This window comes from Aythya ferina (genome assembly GCF_964211825.1).
Source record: "Aythya ferina genome assembly, chromosome: 12".
Lineage (NCBI taxonomy): Eukaryota > Metazoa > Chordata > Aves > Anseriformes > Anatidae > Aythya > Aythya ferina.
In genome coordinates, this window is record NC_140308.1 from 19,768,536 (window position 1) to 19,790,545 (window position 22,010).

At 46.5% G+C, this 22,010-nt stretch overlaps 1 protein-coding gene across 1 annotated transcript; it reads left to right on the top strand.

The window, feature by feature from the left end:
• Window positions 1–1,575: 1,575 nt before the first annotated feature.
• Window positions 1,576–21,318, top strand: VSTM2B (V-set and transmembrane domain containing 2B). Its single transcript, XM_084533161.1, has 5 exons — window positions 1,576–2,104; window positions 2,424–2,608; window positions 3,734–3,763; window positions 3,975–4,383; window positions 19,822–21,318. Exons 1-5 carry the CDS (start codon window positions 2,032–2,034, stop codon window positions 19,908–19,910), a joined length of 786 nt encoding a protein of 261 aa, XP_084389287.1. The 5' UTR covers window positions 1,576–2,031; the 3' UTR covers window positions 19,911–21,318.
• The last annotated feature ends 692 nt before the right edge of the window (window positions 21,319–22,010 follow it).

The following is a 22,010-nucleotide window of genomic DNA, read 5'->3' on the forward strand; positions in this document are numbered from 1 at the left end:
GATTTTATGTTGTGAAGTCTTGTAAGAGAGCAGAAGAAAGCAATCCTTGTGTCAAGGCTGCCAGCTTTCCACAGCTACAGTTTGTCATCCCGTATGTATTATTTGTCTTTGGATGCTCACAGTTTGATGATGCGTTTTGTTTATCCATAGATGTTTCGAAGTCCTCCTGGCTGGAGTCCTCTGGAAGAGCCCAGAGTCATGGAACTGCCTCGCCCGCAGAGGACAAGCTAACCCATCCCTGGGATTTGCCTTGAAAACTTGTGCTGCCCAGTGCAGTCGCTGCTGGATTTCCTTTCTCAGGTATGTCTGTCGTGCGGCCTGCCAGGTGAAGCACTCACAGGGATGCTGGCAAAGTGGTGATAAAACTCACTGCACTGCTACATGGCTTCAGGCCACGTATGTGGAAAGAAATGATGCTTGCTTACTGCATTAAGCTCACTGAGCTTTTGGGTGGAAAAGCAAAGCGTAAGTGATTATTAGACTGTTTGATTAAATGGTGTTTAATAGATATTGCAGTAAAAGCTTTTATGATTAGCTGGGCCTGGCCGCACCTGCCTGGGGAGCTGGGCTCTGCCTGCTGGCAGGGTTCAGGCTCCTGATAAAACCTGTGGGGAGAGGCACAGAGATGCTCCTCAGGCAAGTTGTCGTGGTCCTACCAGAGGGCCCCTGCAGGGTTCAAATCATGATCAGTAAAAGTGACTTGAAAATGCTCTGAAAAAAATGTCAGATAGGAAGTACCAATTTGATGCAGTTTCGGTATCCCTCAGGATTGCATGGACGTCCTGAAGTGCCCAGCTGGAAGGGCTTTGAGGGGCAGAACCACACCAGCCTCCAGCAGCCTGGCCAGGCTGGGAGCTAGCTGGGAAGCTGGGGACTGACATTCTTCTAAAAAGTGGCCTTAGGTATTCAAAAAAGGAGTGTTCCTAAATATTTTTTCCATAGAGATGTTTGTGTATCTTTACAGTCAGGTATGGATACCTTAAAAAACCTGAAGGAAATTTCCTGTGGGTCATAAAAGCCACTTCGTATGCCATCCCAGTGATTAAATGAAGTTATGGCTGGATACAACGGTGGCCTAATGGCATTTCAGAGGGGAAAAGAAGGCCAAAGACACCTCAGATTTATTAAAATACAGTCTCCCCTCATTGCTTACAGCAGAAATCAAACTCTGCTTGTGGTTATAACTCACTGTAACGACCTTACTGACTTGACTCGCGAGCACTTCTGGTTTTTAATTGGGGCATTTGCCTGAGAAACAGCTGAGCCGCACAGACGGGTTCTTTTTACGGCCCGGTACTCCGAATCGACAGAGCCGTGCGCTTCTTTTTTCCGCCAGGCGTTTTAACGAGTAACAAGCGCGGGGAGCTGGGAAGCCCATCCGGCTGCAAAGCCCCGTCCTGCGCCAGGAGGCCGGCGAGCACGACACCTCCGCGGCGGCGGCAGAGGAAGAGGCCGCGGCCAGGCCGCGCGGAGGCCGTGGCGACGGAGGCGGTGCCGGGCCCGGGCCCTCCCGCCGGGGGCGGGCCGCGGGGCAGGGCCGGGCGCGGGCGCGGCGGGGGCCGCCCGGGTGGGCGGGGGGCGGGCCGGGCCGCGCCGTGCCGCGGCTCCGCCGTGCGGGGGCAGAGCCGGGGCCGGCCGGGTGCGGGAGAGGAGCCGGGGCCCCGCCGCCCCGTCGGAGCGCGCCGGGAGCCCCGAGGAGGAGCGGCCGCGGCGCGGTGATGGGGCTCGGAGGGGAGCCCGGCGCCGCCTCCTCGCTTCTGGGCAGCGGGAGCCCCTCTTCGGCGCAGGGCAGCTGAGCCCCTCTCGCCGCCGAGCACGGGACGAGGTTTTACCGCTCGGTTCCCAGGATCGCCGCGTCCAGCCCCGAGCGAGCCTCGGTCGCCGGCCGCGGATTTTCCGTCTGGTCCCCCCCCCGTCCGGGCGGAGGCTGCCCGGGAGGCTCGGCGGGGAGCCGGGAGCCTGGAGCCGGGCCGCGGCGTGCGATGGATTGAGGCGTGCCCGGCTGCGCCCCGAGCCTGGCCCCTCGATGCGATGGGCAAGCGGGGGCTCCTCGGCACCCTCTGTTACCTGATGGTCAACGCGCCCCTGCTCTTCGGCGTGACCGGTGAGTGGGGGGCTCCCGGGGCCGGCACCGGCGGGGAGCCGGGGCGGGAGGGCGGCGGGGGCGGCGGGCAGCAGTGCCTCCGGCCGGGGGCTTCCCCGGAGGACCGGGGGGGAGAGGGGGTGGGAAGGGAGTTCAGGCCCCCGACAAACCTCTCCTGCCCGCTGGAGCCGCGGCACTGGCTTGTCACGGTGCAGAGTGCCCGGTCCGCCTGAAAGCGCTCAGCCCCTGGGCTCCGGCAGCTCCCACTCACCGAAGAAGTCTGGTGCTGGCTTTGAACCTCCTGTTAACCAGCCCTTGTCCCTCTGTCTTCCCCTCCCAGGTACCTTTACCGAAGTTCCCAAAGATGTGACTGTTAGGGAGGGAGATGATATTGAGATGCCTTGTGCTTTCCGAGCCAGCGGATCCACCTCGTACTCCTTGGAAATCCAGTGGTGGTACCTTAAAGAACCAGCCAGAGAACTTGCACACGAATTAGCCATCAGCGTCCCTGGCAGCAGGAGCAAGGTAACGCGGTACTGTGTAGACGTGTCCGTGCAGTGTGTGCACAGGGTGGTCAGGATGGACCCTGCGGTCCCAGAGAGGACAGTGGGTACTGGCAAGCAGGTGGAAGCACTGGGACAGGGAGGTCGTGGCATGTGCCGGGGGGCTTCACCCCAGGAAAAAAAAAAATAAAAATAGTGCTTTAAGGACCGTAAATAGAAAACGCTAAATGTCCTGCTACAAAATCAGCAATGAAGACTCGAGAGAGGCAGTCAAAAGTAGCTGTAGTATGAAATGGGAATGAGGAAAAGAAAGTGCTGCTGTGAGCTCTGCTGGGAATCGCCATGAGAGGTGGGACAGCCTCCATCTGCACCCTGATAGAGCAGATAAAGGCATGAGAGAAACACCTCTCTGCCTTCAGATGTTACATACATCGCAGTCTGAATATGCAAACGCACACAGTTTCTTGGGCTCTCATAAGCACCTGTGTCTGTACCTGGAGCTTGGCAAGATGCTTCCACGCAGTTGGGTGAAGAAATTAAAATGCATGGAGTTCAATCTCGCGTGTTCTCTGCCCTAGCAAGCCGTCTGGCTGGAGGGCAGGCTCTGCTGCGAGGCACTCGGCACTCGGCTGCCTTTCCCCAGGTGGTGCTGCAGCCCCCAGCCCCGCTGCGGCGATTTGGGGTGCCGACCCTGTAGCGCGGGGCACGGCCCCCCCAGCCCCACAGCAGCCGCCTGCACCAGCTGCCCTCAGCCCTCCACTCGTTTTTCTGCAGCGCTCGGATAGCGACACAGAGCAGAGCGTACCGCCGCTGAGCTAATGCGGTGCCGCCTGGCTGGGGAAAGTGTAAGTCACTTGTCAGGCGGGGAAATAAATCGCTCGGATTTAAACGTCTTCTTTAACCTCCTGTAAACGCCGTGAGTTGCGTTCACAATAGACGATGACGGGCTGCGCCTGCGGGATGACGGCCGGCTCTCCGGGAGGCGCATCCTGGGGCTCCGAGGCGCCGCTCGGTGCCGGGGGGCAGCACGGCTGCAAGGGGAGATCCTCGGGGGCTGTCGGGGCTGTCCCCCGGGCTGTGGGCAGAGGAGCATCTCGGGGTGCGCTGCCAGAGCTGCCTCTCATCCTTGTCCTTTCCGTTCCCGCAGGTGGCAAACAAGGACGCAACAAAAATCAGCGTAAGTGCAGCTGGGGCGGGGGGGCGCGCACCCCTCCCGTGCACGTCGGGTTCCCCCCCCCCCCCTCCTCCTCCACCGGGAGCTCCTCGCACGACCGGAGTGGGGGGGGGGGGGGGGGGAGGTTGACCGGGCTCCTCGAGCACCCCTCGGGGGGGCTCTAGCCCGAGGGGCCGGGCCGGGTGCTGAGCGGCGTCGGGGCACTCTCTTGCAGACGGTGCGCGTCCAGGGCAACGACATCTCGCACCGGCTGCGGCTGTCGGGCGTGCGGCGGCAGGACGAGGGCGTCTACGAGTGCCGCGTGGCGGACTACAGCGCCGACGAGACGCAGGAGCACAAGGCACAGGCGCTACTGCGCGTCCTGTCCCGCTTCGCCCCCCCCGACGTGCAGGCGGCCGAGGCGGTGTCGCACATCCAGAGCGGGGCGGCCCCGCGCCGACACGGCCCCGCCGCCAGGGCCACGCCGCCGCCCGGGCCCGGGCCGGGCAAGCGCCCGCCGCCGCCCCCGCCGCCCCCCCCGGCCGACGGGGGGCCCTCCGCCGCCAGCACCGCCGCCACGGCCTCCTCGTCGGCCTCGCCGCCGCCCGGGCAGGCCGCCATCCTCCGGCAGCAGCACGGGTCAGGTAGGGCGCGGCGGGGCCCGGGGGACAGCGGAGCGAGCGTGAAACGGCCCCCGAGGGCGGGGCGCGGGGGGGGGGGGCGCAGCCCGGAAAGGTTTCGGGGCGGCTGCAGCGCGTGCTGCGGGGGGGGCCCGGTGCCACGGTGCCGTGCTGAGGGTGCGGGACAGAGCTGGAAAGCTCCGTTTACGCTGCCGACGGCAAGGCGTGGGACGAGGAATGCGGGCTGAAATCTGCGCTGCAAAGGTACTGCCAGCAGCCTGCTGCTGCTCCTGCCGAGGCGGAGCTCATCGCCACTCACGTCGAACAAACGCCCTGCCGAGTCACCTGTGCGAGATGGGGAGCGGGCACACGGCACCGGCTGTGCAGGGAAAGCCCCGAGCTCCCCTCGCTGCTTGGTCTCTTCTGACACAAATTCACAATCCTCAGGCAGGAATATTCACACTTCTTCCTGGCACCTCTTCACAGACGGAGCAAATGTTTGCAGGTTTTTGCTCATAGTAAAGGAAAACTGTCACTCGTGGTCTGCTGTGACCTGCTAATGCTTTAGAGGTGCAGCGTTTTCTCTGGTTATGACCTTTTGCTGTTTGTGAAGAATTTGGTTTGTTTCTCAGGTAGAAGTTTATGTGAAAATTAAGTTTTACTATCTGTTAAGACTGTAAGTTACGTATTCACTGGTAACTAGTGCAAGGCAGAGTGATAATTCCTGAGGTGTAGTTACAGGTGCCTGGGGCACATCAAAAAGTTCTAGTTGCTTTTGCTGAATTCGGTGACCACAACAAATGAACCCAACGCCACAATACATCTGTTCTTTGCTATTGGAAAGACCAGCTTCTCCCTCAGAGCCCAGGGCTGGTGACTGTTTTTGTGTTTCTTCATTCCTCTCTCCGATAGTGAGTATTCTTGCAGTGTTTTCCATGCGAACGACAGAAGTTTCATTTAGGATTTGCAGTACCGTGCACCCTGCCTGCTGCACCCGGAGCTTACATGGTGCATACAAACTAAAAACGGGATGATGGAATCTCTGGGCTCAGCTCCATCTCAACAGATGGATGTGAGCGTGTGCCGCCAGGACAGCGTGTCACATATGTCTGTTAGGGCAGGACCCCTGCCCAGAGCATCTAAACTGCTGTCTGTCCTGGTTTTTTACATGTCTGTGCTTTGGGGATGTGGTACGGCTGCATCATTTCTAGGCTTTATTACATATTGAAAATGAAATATAAGCATTGTGGCCAGCACTGGAGATAATGGAGTGACAATAATCACTGAAAAAGGTGGTGAAATTCAGGAGGGTATTTTGTGGGGATCTCCAGATGGAGAGTGATGCAAAGAGGGCTGCAGCATGGCTAAAACAAAGCCTCCTGCTGTGACACCGCTTAGTGCTCACTGGCAGCTGCCAACACTGCCACGCTGTGGCGGCTTCCCTTCAGGGACAACGCTGAGGGTGGCGTAGGAGCACACGACTCTTGTTGATGTTATTTAATTTAGTAAGCTATAAACCAGCAACTGCCATTCTCTCTGTACAAGGGAGGCAACTCCTTTTGTATTTTTGCTACGGTCCTCTGTGAAAATAGCATCTTTTTGCACTGTTTAAATCAAGAAACCCAAATGACAGGCTTCTACTTTGGCTTACTGTAATTTCTGTGTTTGTGGCAGCTGCCTCTAAGTACTTGCAAATAAAGCATCAACCCCAGCATGGCTCAGGAGATTGACAACTGGAAGGCTTGACACTCAAATCTCCAGTTCGGGTGCCTTCTGGTCCAGAGCTGTCTGAGCCTTACTACCAGTGGATGTCTCCCTGGTCGCTTTGGTAAGCGGATTGCTGCTTGCTGCCCTCATCCCCGGTGTGTTTAGACAGACTGGGCTGGGCACTTAGTTTGAAGCAGAGAGAGATGGCTTGGTATGGAGACAAGAAATGGATTTATCTACCCTAGATGAGAAGTGTTTCTACCTATCCAGAATAAATATGTACTAATGGATAAAATGCCAGTGTGGAAGTTGGTGTGATGAGGAACCACAAGGGTTTTGCCTGCTTTTGTGAGGAAACAGAAGACTTGGATCTCCAGCACTGTCATTCTGATGGGATAAGTACTAAACTTTCTTCAAAATGTCTTAAAGTGGCATCATCATGCTTCAGAGTTCCCCTTTGTATGGTGAAGTGGTGTTCTTTAGAGCTGTTCTAAGTGGTAGTTAATTTTCTTCATAAAGAATTCTGTCTCTTTATAGGAAATATTTTGACTGTGTTTTGGTTTTTTTTTGTTGTTTTTTTTCTGTTAACTGGAAGCCCTCTTTCAAGTCCTCCCCATCAAGGCAGTGTAGCAGCTGGCTTTCCACAGAGTAGGACCATAAGATCAAACCAGGTGTTTGCTCACATATGGTGTATGAGACTGCAGGACCTGGTCCTGTGTTGGTGTATGGCTTACAGACATGCATAGTGGCATGGTATGTATACCTCATTAGCATATTTTGAGCATGGTAGCACAGATGCAGATAAGTACTTGCACCAAATCTGTGTGCAACAGTTGAATCATTTCATACAATTACTCTCAAACGTATTTAGCATTTGTAAGTCTTCATTGTACATGGGGGTATTTCCTCTGTGTAAAAGTAGAAATGGGCTCAAACAATGCGTTTGCTGTCAGTGATTAAGAAACACCCTCATGTAATAATACACTGGAGAGCTCTGCCTAAAAGCTGATGGTATGGCACTAGCTAGTATTTCCTTGATTAATTGCGATCTAATCCTATTTTCATTGCAATAGTTCAATATGTTCAGTGTAGCAAGATAGGGTCTGTATGTGCTGTATTTCAGTAAATGCGATTATAGATCAAATGCTGCTTTCAGATGTGCCTGCAGGGTTCTTGTTGACTTCAGTTGGAGTCCCAGTCATGCATGGACTGTGGAAAAATGTGATTCTTTACATCTTCTTGTTGAACTGAAACATGAATTTATTAGAATAACTGTGTCTGTCATTGAGATGCTTTAAAGAACACTGAGTCCCATCTGACAATCCAGGTCATAAATGGAAAATCCATAGTTTGGGAAAAGTAATCTGAAATCATATTTGGCAAAAAAGTTGTGATCAGCATCACAGTGTGTAAGGGAATAGATCTGATGTGACAGACAAACTGCTCAGTGTGTCAGAAGTGTTAGCTGCTCAAATAGGACTCTATCGGTAATGTTTAAACTACAGTCTGAAAACTCAGTGCTGTGATCTCATGAGATACAAAAACATTACAGCTCATCTGTCATTAAGGTAGACTAAAGCAGAAACTGAAAATACCTTATTTAGACTGCAAGGAGGTAAAGGTCTTCTGGTAAAGTCATTGTTCTTAATACTGTTAGAGTTCTCCATGTGGCTCTAAAGGAGAAGAAGTGCTTAGCTTTCAAATTCAGTAATTGTATGCAAATTGAATCTTTACTGTAGGAATAAAAACAGGGTGAGCAAGCAAAGGACCGCATATAGTGCTAGTGTTCTTGGTTTTTACAGGGTAAATGGGAGGAATAGGAGAGGAACTTCCTGTCCCAGGAAGTTCTTAGTCCAAATGAGGGGATGGACACATGGCAGGAAGAACAATGAGCGAGTTTGTCAAGTGTGTGGTGGTTGTGAAACTAAACACAGAACGTTAATTCCGAATCTCCTAAATCCGAGTTTAGTGCCTTAGTCATGAGCCTAACCTTGTCATCTGATAGCAGAGGTAATAACCAGGATCTTTGCACTGACCTTCGGGGAGGCAGATTGGCTGTATTACGTGCTACCAAATGGTCTCCAAAACGAGTGCCTGTGTATTTGCTTTGGGGCAATTTTTAGTTTAACTTCTGAGCAGAATTGAGATCAGACATTGCAGCTTCCAAATTCCCTTTTATTTGTTTGATCTCTAGCCACAAAGCTCTGAAGTGAGAGCTTTAAATAAAATAAACAAAGATGGGAGTGTGAAACAAGAAACTGTGCTTCATTATGCTTAGAGTGCTCTAGGAAAGACAGAGAAACTCGTGTTATGCAGAGATGAAGTGTTCACAGCAAGGAACAGAAGTCTTCACTTCATGCCTATCCTCCTTCCTTCCCCCCCCCCCCCCCCCTCCCCCCGAAGCCCCTCCAGTTCAGTCCCTGTGCATGAGCAACTCCCACTGATGCTTGGAAGAACAGTGCATACACAAAGTCGAGCTGTGGCAGCCCACCTTGAGGCAGGAGACCATGCTGGGAGCATCACACCTCCCCTGGGGACTGGGAAGCAGCTTTGCTGCTGGTGGTGGCTTTTATTTTTTGGTTGCTTTTGTTTTTGTTTTGAGTTTTAGAGATGGGAACGCAGTTTCTTGATTATGGTGAACTGTGGCTTGTTGGAGGCTGTGGTTGAGTTTGGATTAACTTCTCAGTGAGAGTTTGGGTCGAGGGTTCTTCTGGCTCTGTCAGAATTTGAGTGACTGTGCATGCCAGTCTGAGCAACAGCCAGGACATCTCATTTGTCTTTGATAGATGAGCTTTTCACAAAATAGCAAGAAAGGGAAGTCTCTATTTTGTTGTACAGCTTAGGCTCCCATCTCTGTAATGTATGGATCTCCTTCACTCCCCCCATACTTTTTATGAGACCATACACAAGCTCCCATACCATAGCTGTTTGTAGTTAAATGCAACCTGGGTCGCATCACATTTTCCTTTACATTAAATAAAGTAGCAAAACACAGAGGCCAGAACTGAATTATCAGGCTGACCTCCTAAATGTCACTGGATAATAAACACACAAAAAGAATTCTCATTAAATACACATCACTAGCACTTCAATATCTAGGCAAATTAGACTCCTTTGGGGACAAGTGAGGTCAAATATCTTATTTTGTATGTGTGTAATATGGATTAACTCTTGAACTGGACAAAAGCACAAACTGCAGTAGTGTGTCACCTCAATACCTAGGGCAGAAACAAGCTGTGCTAGGGTGTTTCCGTACTGCAGAAATGCAGTTTGAGTAACCTCCTTTGAGTGATTCTAGCTTGTTTCTTGGAGGACAAGACAGACAAAACTGTACTAACCTATTCTATGAAAGCCTGTGTAGTGTCCTTGAAGAAATTTGATTATTAGTTGAACTTTTTTAATATCCTCCAGTTACAGATGAGAGAATACTAAAAACAAACAAACTGAAGCAACGAAAGGAGTGTTGCAAGATGCTGTAATTAATGTAGTAGTTGTATATAAAATTGGTTTAGACTTTGGAATGATATTTCTCATTTGTGAGTGAGTAATAGAAATTTGTGTGACGAAGGCTGAGTGCAGCCATGTGTCTTTTTGCATGAACGGACAACATGTAGGACAAGAATATACATGTACCATGGTTGGTGGGCTTTTTTGGGGGTACAGTTTTCTGATAGGTTGCAAAATGGAGCCTGAGTTTGAAGTACAAGCTAACAGGCTGTATAATATGCAAGGGAGGCAGAGAATTGTTACGTCTTCACCACCTCTGATGCAGCTTTACTGATGTATGATCTAACACTTGAACTGTGTTGTGGATTATATGATATCCATATATTTTAAGTGGCATGCTTAGCAGTCATAGCACTGAAGAACATCGAGGCAATCGTAATGGGACTGGTTTTGAGAAGGATCATGGTGGCCTGTAGTTGAAAAGCAAACATAAAGCAGGAGCTGCCAGGGAATGAACCTCAGGGCAATCCTGTGAAGACGGTGCTTCCACCTGACAAGGCTGTACTGGTAATAAGAGGGGTTTCTTCAGGGTTTTGATTTAGCATTGCTAAAGCAGTGAGAATGCTGGCAGGTTTGCTACGGCTGTTTATTACGTGTATTTATTTTTTTTTAATTAGATAATGGCAGAGCAATGCCATAAGTCAATAATAAACAGTTCAAATAGGTTTGCATTGGAAAAAATGGGGTTGTCAGTGGAATGGTATTATTTGTCACAGCAGCAGTTAACAACCAACTATTTTATACTGCTAGGCTGTTATCAGTTGGGAGGCAATTTTATTAGCTGGAAAGCGGCAGTTTGGCAGAGCAGCAACTGTGCTCTGTGGAGAAGTCAGCATGAGGGCTGGCAGGTCGCTGTGCCCCGGCTGGAGAGCAGCACTGTGCTAGCGGAGCTTGCGTAGGATGCCCAGAGCTGCTGGGGTGTCTGGTCTTACCCTGCGTTTGTACAGCTGTGGCTAGGAAACAGAGCATCCTTCTGGTGCTTGCTAGGAGCAGCAGCTAGCTTCGACACAAGGCAGAGCACAGTCAGCAATTCCTCTGATAGCCATCCTGATCTGTGTCTGTTGTGTTATTGGCTGCTGGTCACGTGTAAAATTCACCCCTTATTTGTACTACTGTGTGCATTTTAAGAGCAGACTTCTAATCTGAATCCCTCTTATGCTGAGGACCTGTAGATTTTACATACAGGAGAGCACTGAGGAATATTCCGTGTCCACAGTTATTCCAGGTAACCCTCTGCTGCCTTAGGCTGTAAAGGTTTGCCTCCCTTAGGTCTAGGGCACAGCAATGTCTTCATTCAGCTAAGATCTAGAAACTAGCAGCAGTCAGTGGAAAGGTTTGGAGGGTCTTTGTGGGTTGTACACAAAATGACCATGTTTGTTTATAGCAGAAAGGTGATCCCTTCCTGACAGGCTCTGCTTTTTTCAGGTACTCTCAGTACAGCATTTTTCCTTGTATCATCATGTTTTCTGCTAATGTACTTAGCTCTTTTCTTTAAGTATGGATAAGATGAGGTTATTTTTTGGAGGAAAAAAAAAAAAACACAAAAACTTACGTAATCTGTACTTCTATCAGTTTAGCTTCAGTAATTCTGATTGGAATAATAATCACAGCTACACTGGCAGCTGTGATTACGATTAGCATTACTCCTAATCGTAATCAGATCAAAAATACTCTAAAAGACAATGAAGTGAGAACTGATGTGTCTGGTTCTTTACTTCTGGGTTGCAAATGTTTACAACATGTATCACATCTGCAGAATGTGAAATCGATGTTGCCATCTAGTGTGATTTTTATTGCAAGTCTTTTCTTAAGTGTTGACTTCTGGAACTCTGACCACATTGCTATCCAGCTTGCATGTTTTTTGTGACTTGGCTTTTTAGTTCTCCTGCTTATAATGAAAAAATCGAGAATATGGCCCAGGCTCAGTTCAGAGCTCAGTAGCTGAAACCCTAATCCCAGCATTTTTAATCTCCCTCATGATGTGAGTTACTCGAGCTGTTGGTTTTGCTATTTGTGCACATCAGTATGCTGTGGAATTGCTCACAAAGTAGTACTGAAGAAGGATGTGCAGGGCTGGATGCTCATTTACCACCTAAACTACCACTAATGTAGTTATTTATTTTTCTGTACATTTTAGCTCAAAATTCATTTTTCACCAAATCATATTACAAAAAATTGTGTATCTGTCATTATTCAAGTGTCAAACAGTAAATTAATGGTGCTTGATTTTGTTAAGTTAGTTTTAGATAATGGAGTTGCAGAAAATTCCAGAGTGAAATAAATTCACAGTTGCATGTTTCTGGTCTCTACCATCAGGTATGTGGAGTCTTTACTTCCTGCCGAGCAGAGGTCATCTCACAGATAATAAAGCAGAAACGTTTATGGGAAGGTGCTACAAATGAGAGACCAGCTGCAGTAGCGACCGGCTTATTTAGATTCAGACCAGTATACCATATTTAGGCTGCATAATCCATATGGAATGAAGACTTCTTAAGTATTCAGGACACGTTGCTCTTCTACTCTGATGCTGTGCATAGCAGCGTTTCCTTTTGGAGCTCGTTATAAATCAGTGCTGGTGTTTTCCTGAAGCTTTTCCTTAGTTTCTCCAAGAGCAGGTACTAGGAGTGGTCGGGCGGTTCATTTGGCTGGTTCCACGTGAGCCAGCTCAGCGGCTGCTCTGTCAGCGCTCGGGATACCACCTTAGCTCAATAGGCCAGTTTCGTGACGGGATTGAGGCTTTCAGTAAGACTGACTGCTCTGGCTGTCTTTGTCTGCCACAGAAGGGAAGACAGCTCCCCATGTTCCACGTCCCTACTTGTAACTTTAATGGGAGATGAGTTTTTACTAGCCTGTTGTAAGAGAAATGTCGTGTTTTCCTGGCAACCTGAAAAGTGTAAGAACTTTTGATAAAGGTAGAAGTATTTCTTGCTCTCTGCTTGGTATGCATTTCCACACATTCATCAAATCAAATCCACTGCTGTAACTATACCCCCCTTTCTGTTTGTTAGTGGCCTTAATGAGGTTTGGTTGAAATGAGCTCTAATGTGATCAGAAATCCACTTCAATAATTACAGCTGCCTTAACAGAGACAAACCCAACTCCTGTACCGGCTCCTGCCTCCCTCCTATCCCATGGGTGCTCAAGCAGACTGATTTCCAGCAAAACACTGCAGTACTTCAGCAAATCAAAACTGCAGAAGGAATCTTTTTCTCTTCTACACTTTGTATCAGAACCAAACTTTTCTATCTGCATAATTTCCTTGCATGACTACACACTCCGCTCCTCACAATCTGATTTTTGTATTTTCTCACCTGTCCATAACTGATGTATGTGACCTAGTTTTCACAGAATGCGTTAAAGCAGGGACTTCAGGGTATTCAAGAGGGCTTAAGCATGTCAGTAGATGTGTTCAGGGAGCTGGGAGATTCTGTTTCACAAGGAAACAAGATTCCCCTGGTCTCCTTAGCAGCGCTGTCATGCCTCTCAAAATGCTGTAATTTCCATGCCTTTCCTGCTACCTGTGCTGTAGATTACCACCGAAGCACCAAAGTCCTGTCCTAGATGGGCTTTTTCAGATGTGACATAAAGAACAATCAAAATTTAAGAACCAGGATGCTACATAGAATTGTATTTATTCCTTAAAGAAAGATGCTTATTTTTCTGCCTGTACTGGAAATGGGTGTTGTGTTGCCCTTTGTGCAGTCTCTGTGGAATTATCCAGCCTGTTGTATGTTACCGCCACCTTCATTCACATGAGTTTGGTCCAGCACATACACAGATACAGGTACAGGCAAACATCAGATCATTTCAGGAGGACTGTACACTCCAAATGAAAATACAAATCTTATTTTAAATATTGAAACCTGTTGGCTTTCCAAAGCTAGGTGTAGCTTTCAGTTACCCTTGCTAGAGTGTATTTTGGCAATTAATTTCTAAGTAGAGGCCTGAACATTGTACTGGATTTCTTAAAAAGGGAAGGCAAACAAAAAGTGTAACTGAAAAGATCTAAAATGATGACAAAATTGTACAATACTACTCGTGTCTTCTGGCTAGTAAAACTGGTTTCTGTTTTCTGAAGATTTTGAGGCTATAGTAATAGTTTCACCCTGGTGATCTATAAGTCTTGATGGCTTGGATGAAGGCGGAGAGCAGGACCACTAATATTTGCCTGCATCGTTTCATGGAAGTCAGCACGTATTTATTTCTATGCAGTGGTTTTTCTTGTTTGGTTGGTTGGTTTTTGGTTTTTTGTTGTTTTTTTTTTTTTTTTTAAGATGGGTTATGGAAAGCTGTTCCAAAATTCAGCCAATCATAAACAAAAATGTGTAGGGGGTAGGAAACTAATTTTGTCATTATGCCCTCTAAGCAGGTTCAGTGGTGAGCACATTCCATCCCATGCAGTTGCCTATAAATATTCAGGAGGTCACCATTGCCAGAATTAGCAGCATCAGGAGGTGCCTAGAGTTTGTCTGGGAGCATGTGCTGAAGTTAGCACGGGCTCTGGATGCACTTCTGCATGCATTGGAGGAGCAGCCCTTGGTGAGCAATAGGAAGGCAAGTTCCGCAGTGTGTGTTAAAAACCACAATAGCAAAACCGTAGCATGAGTTGTGCTGCAGGTATCTCAGAGCAGAAGGCCATATGCAGCTTGTAAGATGCAGTTTCAAACTGTGGAGTAATTCTGATGTGGTGTAGCTATTATCTCTGCAGTTCAGTAAGTGTATAGTGACTTTAGTAATGGTGTCTTTTTAATTAAAAACTTCTAAGAAGCTCTTAGATCTGAAGTTTGGTGAAGTGCTCCAAATTTATGTCAGTGAGAGAATTTTTTTTATATAAGAGGTAATTTGCCTGTAATGATCCGTGACCAATAACCCATACAAAACCTTATTTTTTCCCAAGATACAATAGTAGGAGTAGTTTCTCCAAGAATATCTCTCGCACAGTCTAAAGTTTCTGGACTGAGAGAATAAATCAATCTGTATGGTCAGTTTGGTCGCTGACCTCTTAATGAAATGCCAGGTTTGAGAGTTTTTATTGAACATTAGTCTGTAAGGAAATAGGCTGAGGCTCACAGTGTCACTGCATAAAAGCCAGTACAGAGAAATGGGTTAGTGATGCTGCCAGGTGGGGTCTCAGTTCCATCTGAAAGACATAGTCAAATTTTAGGCGTTACATCGTTGTTCAAGGAAAATAAACTATTGGGATCTTTTGGCTTTTTACTACAACTGTCCCAGCATCTTGCTACCATCACAGAGAGGAACACCAAGTGACTGTTCATATTCCTTCTAGGAAGAAGAATAGGAAACGGCTGGAAACTGTGTTTTTGCCATTGGTTAAATATAGCTGGTAGAATAATCATCCCATTTTTAACATGTGTCACAAGTCAGTTGGTTAATTAATGGTTGTTTTCAATTGGATGAACTGCTTTAAGTCCAAATTTGATGAATGCTTGCACAAAACAAATTATTAAATAGAAAACTACAGTAAAACATTATTATGTTGTAAATCCAGAAGAAGGATGAGTGATGCCAAAGAGCAATTCACCATACACGAACAGAACAATTTGTTATTGTTCTACTTAGTGCTAGACTCTCCCTTTAAGCCATGTGCATATAAATAATTTAACAAAAAAAATGTAAATCTGTGTAGTGGTGAGTAAGCTTACAGAAAAAAAAATCAAATGAATATTCAGAACATAAATGAAATAATTTATTTTAAGTGCTTGTACTTTCCAAGTAACTGTGTATTCCTGATTTAAAGTCTCTGGATAGTAGCACTCAAATCTGGGTCAGATCTCATGTCCAGGCCCTGGTGATCAAGACCACATTCTGTTTATTTTCATCTGCAAATGTAGCAATGACACGTTTTAAACGATTGCAGCAAAAGCAGAATTCAGGTAACTTAAGTCCAGCATGTTTATAAACAGTACTAGCTATAATGAAAATGGTTCAGGTTAACTAAGCAGGGAGAAATTAATGGAAATTGTTTACCCTCGGCTTTTGTTAAGAGGGAAGAGAATTGTACTGTTGTGTGTATCTGCTTCTACTGCTTGAATGTATTAGAGCAGAATTTTCCCCATACCAAATTGGTATGGGGAAAAAAAAAGAATAAACTTGTATTTGGTGTTCAGTAAGAATAACTGCTTTAAAATAATTTTTAAAAATATATTTAACATTTATTTAACTACTAAGAGACTTTAGCAGACTTTGAACTGAATTCTGCTGCCACATTCAGAAGATGGAGAATGTAAGTTAAAAATAACAGCAATTTTTGCAAAGAGAAAATTAAAAAAATAGATTGCATTAATTCACAGTCCTGGATCGAGATCTAAACTGAACTGGTACATAAAGTTAGAGTCAGAATGATTTTGGGCAGCAGACACACCGTGATGTGACTAATACTGCTTTCCATCCAAAATACAGGCAATCCTAACCTGGTGTTCTTGCAGCCCTTCAGCATGGTGGTTGTAAGAGCACTTGAGCTGCAAGAGCTCGTTGCTCCGGGTCCAGTTCCTTACAGTGTTTCCAGGGGAATTCCCCCCTTACAGAAGTGCAAAATTTCTTCCAACTGGATTTGTGATTGAAAGAACAAGTTGAGCTTTGGCATGGAAAAATAGGTCCTTGTGACATTTAGGATTGGGCATAACAAATAGCCAAGGCCAGATCTTCACTGCAGTGGTGGGCAGGTGTGGAAGTGGAAGAAATTCAGCACCTGCGAGTTGTGTGCAGCTGCCAGGAGCCTTGGCTGCTTGCAGTCCCTGGGCACAGCAGGGTGGCACATGGGGACCAACCTGGGCTGGAGTTCTTGCAGCTGTGCCACGTCCCAGAAGCGAGAAAAGCCATCTGACAGCTTGGAAATGAGGATGTGGTGAGTGCAAGTATGGGTCTGTTGTGTCAGTGACTGCAATTTGTGAATAAGCAGTTTGTCTTCAGATATCATGTAGCGTGTCAGGCTTAAAGACAGAAGATGGGGGTTCTTCAGCCTTTCCAGTCAGCAAACCATTTTCTCTCTGTGCTGTAGGTAAATTTTAGGGTTTTATCCTTGCTAAAATTGTAGAATATTTGTGAATCAAATGTGTATTTTTGAGGAAAAAGAATGAGACTAAATGGTAGCCTCATTCATGTACCTATAAACAAATGCATGGTGTTTGGAGCCATATAGGTACCTTAAAGGAGGCTATAGGTACATTAAAGGAGGTCATAGGTACCTTAAAGGAAGCTGTAGCAAGGTGCGGGTTATTCTGTTCTCCCACGTGCCTGGTGACAGGACAAGGGGGAATGGGCTAAAGTTGCACCAGGAGAGTTTTAGGTTGGATATTAGGAAGAACTTCTTTACTGAAACAGTTCTTAGGCATTGGAGCAGGCTGCCCAGGAAAGTGGTGGAGTCACCATCCTTGGAGGTCTTTAAAAGACGTTTAGATGTAGAGCTTAGGGATATGGTTTAGTGGAGACTGTTAGTGTTAGGTCAGAGGTTGGACCCGATGATCTTGAGGTCTCTTCCAATCTAGACAATTCTGTGATTCCGTGATATCCACGTGCACCAGGGAACCAATGATCTGAACTGTGATTGTGCTAGCAGATATGGCCGGTGAGGCTGAGTGTCCTTGGTTCTGGCTCAATCTTGAGAGCTTAGAGCCCTCTCAGAAGACTGTGCTGACAGGCCCACACGCCATGCGAAACACCAGGCTGCAGTCAGTGGCATCAGGATAGTTCTTTGCCTTGGGGATGTGATAGTACACGGCCAGTTTGTTGGGTCTGGTGTTCTGTGCTGGCAATAGGGTGACATCCTGAAGCAAAGGGAATTGCACAGAGGTGGTGTGCAAGGGTCAGCTGGGTCCATGAGGTCAGGTGGGCACCACCACACTTCAGCTGGGTGTTCTGCTCTACATGTGCTCCTGAGACAGACGTTCTGCCTGCCAAAGCCCTTGAGCTGCGCGCAGCCTGTGGCAGGTCGGAAGCCTGAGATGAAGCATTTAAGTGTTGCATACATGAAAAGGTATTTAAAAAATAAAATACTGCAAAGACTCCTGATGTGTTTTCCCTTCGTTTCTGAAGAGCCCAGAGATTTCCAAAGAACTCATTTCTCAGCTTCTGCTCTTCAACAGACATGTTGTTTACAGAAAGGGGAGATGTGAGAAGCGTTGGGAAGGCTCACACCGTTTGTGGCAGCCTCAATCACTGCAGCAGTGGTCGGAGTACTGCAAGGATCTTCTGCCTTCACTCTCAGTGCAGCAGGGGACCCACTTACCCTGCCCGTGGGTCTCTGGGGGTGCAGCCTCTATGCTCTCAGCTCTGTGGGGCTTGGGACTAGATCCTGGGGCGATGAAGGCAAATCCAAGTTTGTGAGCCCCAGCATTGCTGCCTCTGAGCAGCAAGGAGGTTTTGGGGCTGGTGACAGCCTGTCCCTTGTGCTGCCCAGGACTGTGAGTTTTTGTAGCTGTTGTACTCTTTCTGGCATGCTGCTCTTTGTCTTTTTTGAAAAAAAAAAAAAAAAAACTATTGCTGCTTTAATGACCTGAGTTTGATTGTGTTTGTTAATGGTTTTCAGCTTTAAGATGAACACAGAATTTTTCTTTTTAATAACCTGCCGTTGCTAAGTGGGCAGCCCTTTGCCACGTGTGTCTGCATGCAAGGATTTAATTAAAACCTTAATAACTAAATAATCTCCACATAGTCTAGGCGTCTATGAGATAGTGCACTATGGGGACATTTCTTGAGTTCCTCAGTTGTGCACAACATTACCATGAACTGTTTTTTGATATTGGATAATAATACTCTAGCTTTGCAGGTGAGGCATATATAGATTATGAGGCAGCCTGAACAGGGAGCCCCAGAGCAATGAACTCAGGAACTTTTTGAGGTATTTCCTTTGATCATGGCACAGCTGAGAGACTTGCATCTCCTGGAGACCAAGACAAAAGTATTTGCATTAGGGTGCCTGAAGTGAATTTCTTAAATAGAAGTGGCCTCATTCCTTTTTCAAGGATACTGAACACTTTTTATTTTTTTTTTTTAACTAACGCTTTGAGAAGTGGTTCTGACAGTGGTTCTGGGGAGCTGTCAGTACATTGGGTGTTGATCACTTCTGCTGGCAGCACTGATGGAGCTCTGCCCAGCTGCCTCTGTGCATGACAGCTGCAGCTGAGGCTCTGGTCGGGCTCCTGCTTTCACACTCAGTGGTGGAAATGTCCCGAGGCCACATCAGTCACGGCTGTGCAGCCCTGCCTGTCGTCATGTTACAGTGTCGGTGACGACAAGCATGCTAGTGCCTGTTGCAGGTTTGGAAAGGTGTTGCTGGTTGGCACTTGGGGCCCAAGTGACTGCTTCTGTGGGCCAACCTGGGCTCTTTGGTGTGGGCTCAGCAGGGTTTGGGAGTGAAAGGTGGTGACCTCTGGTCCTGCTGCACTGCCGTGTCAGGATGGCAGACCTTCTCCATGGGAAGAGGCTGTTCTTGCCCCTTGGGGACCTATGTCAGAGATCAGGCAGCCCTGGTGCCTCACAGTGCCTCAGAGCTGTGCACCTCAGCCCCATGGCCTGTACCGGGGAGAGGGAGTAGGCCATGGCACACAGTAAATACCTCTCTTTCTGCCACAGCTAACAATAATAATTTAAAATTAAAAAAATATATATATGAGCAAGTACCTTAGTTTAAGCAGCTGTGGGGCATGGATGGGAGCAATCTTGCCATTCCAGTGAAATGACTGTAACAGATGTTTCACGTACCACCTCTGTTTTTCTATAGCTCCTGTGCACACTTTAAATTTAAAATCCTGCTCTTTCCTATAAAAGGTAAAGAAGATGTCAAGGTCCTGCTGTTCCCATTCCAAATGAAATGGGTTCATGTCCCGTTAATCAAGGAGTACAGCCACGGCATTTGTCAGTTCCCTTTAAAAGATGGGTGGCTGATACCTGTCATTTCTCAAGAAACTCTATACCAGATTAAGTTGTATTTATAGAAATCTCGATTGCTGGTGACTTGGCTGCAGCCAAGTTTAGGCATACCATTAGTGATCCATAATGAGATGACCTAAGTGGAGTTAGACTTGGGAGGGGGAAGAGAAAGCTATCTTAGTTGGATAGCTTGAGGATGCTGTTTTACTATTAAAATTAAGCTTCTGACCCCTGGCTCTGATGTGATAAAAATAAATCTTCCTGTATTTCTCTTCTGCATTTAATCTTCTATATTGGAACAGAGGAGGAAAAAAAAAAAAAAAAACACACCTCTTCCTCTCCCTTTTCTTTCTTTTCTAGGTACAGGACCTATTTATGCTACGGACCCACTCCTATATGTGTTCCTGTTAATACTGCATAAGCTTGTACATTTATTAGTAAACCACTGATGGACTACTTCCTCCACTACTCCTCAGCCAAACAAAAAGGAACCTATTTAAAAACAGGACAAATCCCTGGCAAAACAATACCTACAGTTTTAAGGATGGACAGAAAGAGACTGAAAGAAGCATGATAAATTCTACATGGGGGGAAAAACGTATTTTTGGGGATGTCACAGAAAGTAAACCACATAAAATATTGCATCTAGTTTCCAGACTCTATGGTATAAAGCCCTGCTCTGTGCATGGCACCTATGATTTCTCTATTTTAATGTAATATTTTTTCTTTTCTGAACCTTTCCTCTGACTCTTAATTTTGCACGAACTGTTGAGCAGTTATCTTTATGACAATATGTAAAGATGTTGGGTCAAAACCCTTCCTAAGAAAGGAAATATTTTTAGTAGATTGTGTTTAGTTTTGTTTTTTTTTGGATTTCCCTTTTTTTTTAATTAAGTTATTTCTTTTGGAGACATTTTAATTAAAAAGGTACATCTTACCATAATTAATATTCACTGTCAATAATATTTATTTTTAAATGAAGATTGGAAACAAGGTAAGACATTTGTTTATAAACTGTATTGTATATTGCTGAATAACAGTTGAATAAAAAGATTTTGAAATAAAGTTTTTACAGATGTGTGTGACTTTCTCTGTGTCTTGAAGCTCTCCGAGGATTCCCTAACTCATCACAGGACAGAAAATTGAAAAAAATGATGTATCAAGGGCAAACTAAAATTGAAATCGGTTATGTAACACACATATCCATGTATCACCAAACCCCTTACCGGAATGCATCGACAGCTGGTCGCAGAGTATAGCTACGTGTTCCTGTGCTGGTACCAGTTATCTCTGGGCAGTTAATGCAGGAGCTGGTTGGTGTAACAGCGTGAAGCTTCCAAGGTAAGCTTTTCTTCAAGTCTCTTTGAAAAAATATGCATTATCCTAGAACATTGCATTATTCTGACTTGGTTCCAGTATTTAAAATATATTAATATTTTTAAAGTTACATAATTGTCACTTGTTTTTTAGCAAGTGAGCTTTCCTCTAATAAAGCAAAGGGCTTCTCTACAGAGGTTCTGTTACTGTTTCTCTTCAAAAATGCGTGTTGTTTTTTGATATTTTTTTAATGAGGTAACAGGATGACTTGGCAAAGAAACACAACTTTCTTTACCTGAATTTAGTGAAGCACTTTGAAATTACCTCTGTATGACTGTGGTTCTTATCCTGTCATTTACGTAGCGTTTTAGAAAGGACCTTAATTGTGGAAGTGGTACAGCTACAGCACCAGCAGGACTCTGTCTGCAGAAGCTATGGAGCAAAAGCAGCTTGCCTCACTTCGTACCTGAGTCCTCTTCTAGAAGGAGGGTAGGAAGGGGTTTTCAGTTTCTCAGATGGTCAGAATTGGCTTTTTCTAGTACTGGCAGTCACAGCAAGGGATTTGTGCTGCCTACATCTCCCTAGGTGTGAGAGCAAAACACGTCTGTGTTCTGTGTATATTACTGCACTGTCATAATAGGAAGTCTTCTTGCACTGGGGCAAACTCACCATGGGGATCCAAAGGTGATAAAAATTTTTATAATAATGTTCATCCTGTTAATGCCTGTTGTATCATTCGGATTGGGATATAATCCATAATCATCTCACAAAAAGTAGAATTGCTCTTCAGAAGGACCTGGGGGAGATGGCTGTTGCAAGCTTGGAAGTGCATCAGTGTGAGACACTGAGGAGTGCTGCCTTTGTTTTTGTAAGTACAGGGGGAGGCGAGTCTTTTGTAATGTGAACAGAAACGACAGGTAGAAAAAAAAGATCTGTGTGTCTGTCCCTGCCTACATTCATACTGGCATTTAATTTATGTCTGGAAACTTGTTTAAGGATGACTACTGAATGCAGAGGTACGTGTGGAGCCCGTGATGGCACAGGAGAGCTGATCTTTTGAGTAATCATAAGCAATAGGAAACCTGCCTGGGTTTGACCTGTGTGTCCTGGTGGGCTCATCACCACTGCTGTTTCTTCTCAAGGGCAGTAAGTATTTTGCAGTGACTTGCCTTTCTTCCAAGGGAGAGAGCTCAAACACGTTTTCCCACAAGAAGAAACAAATATGTCTAAAT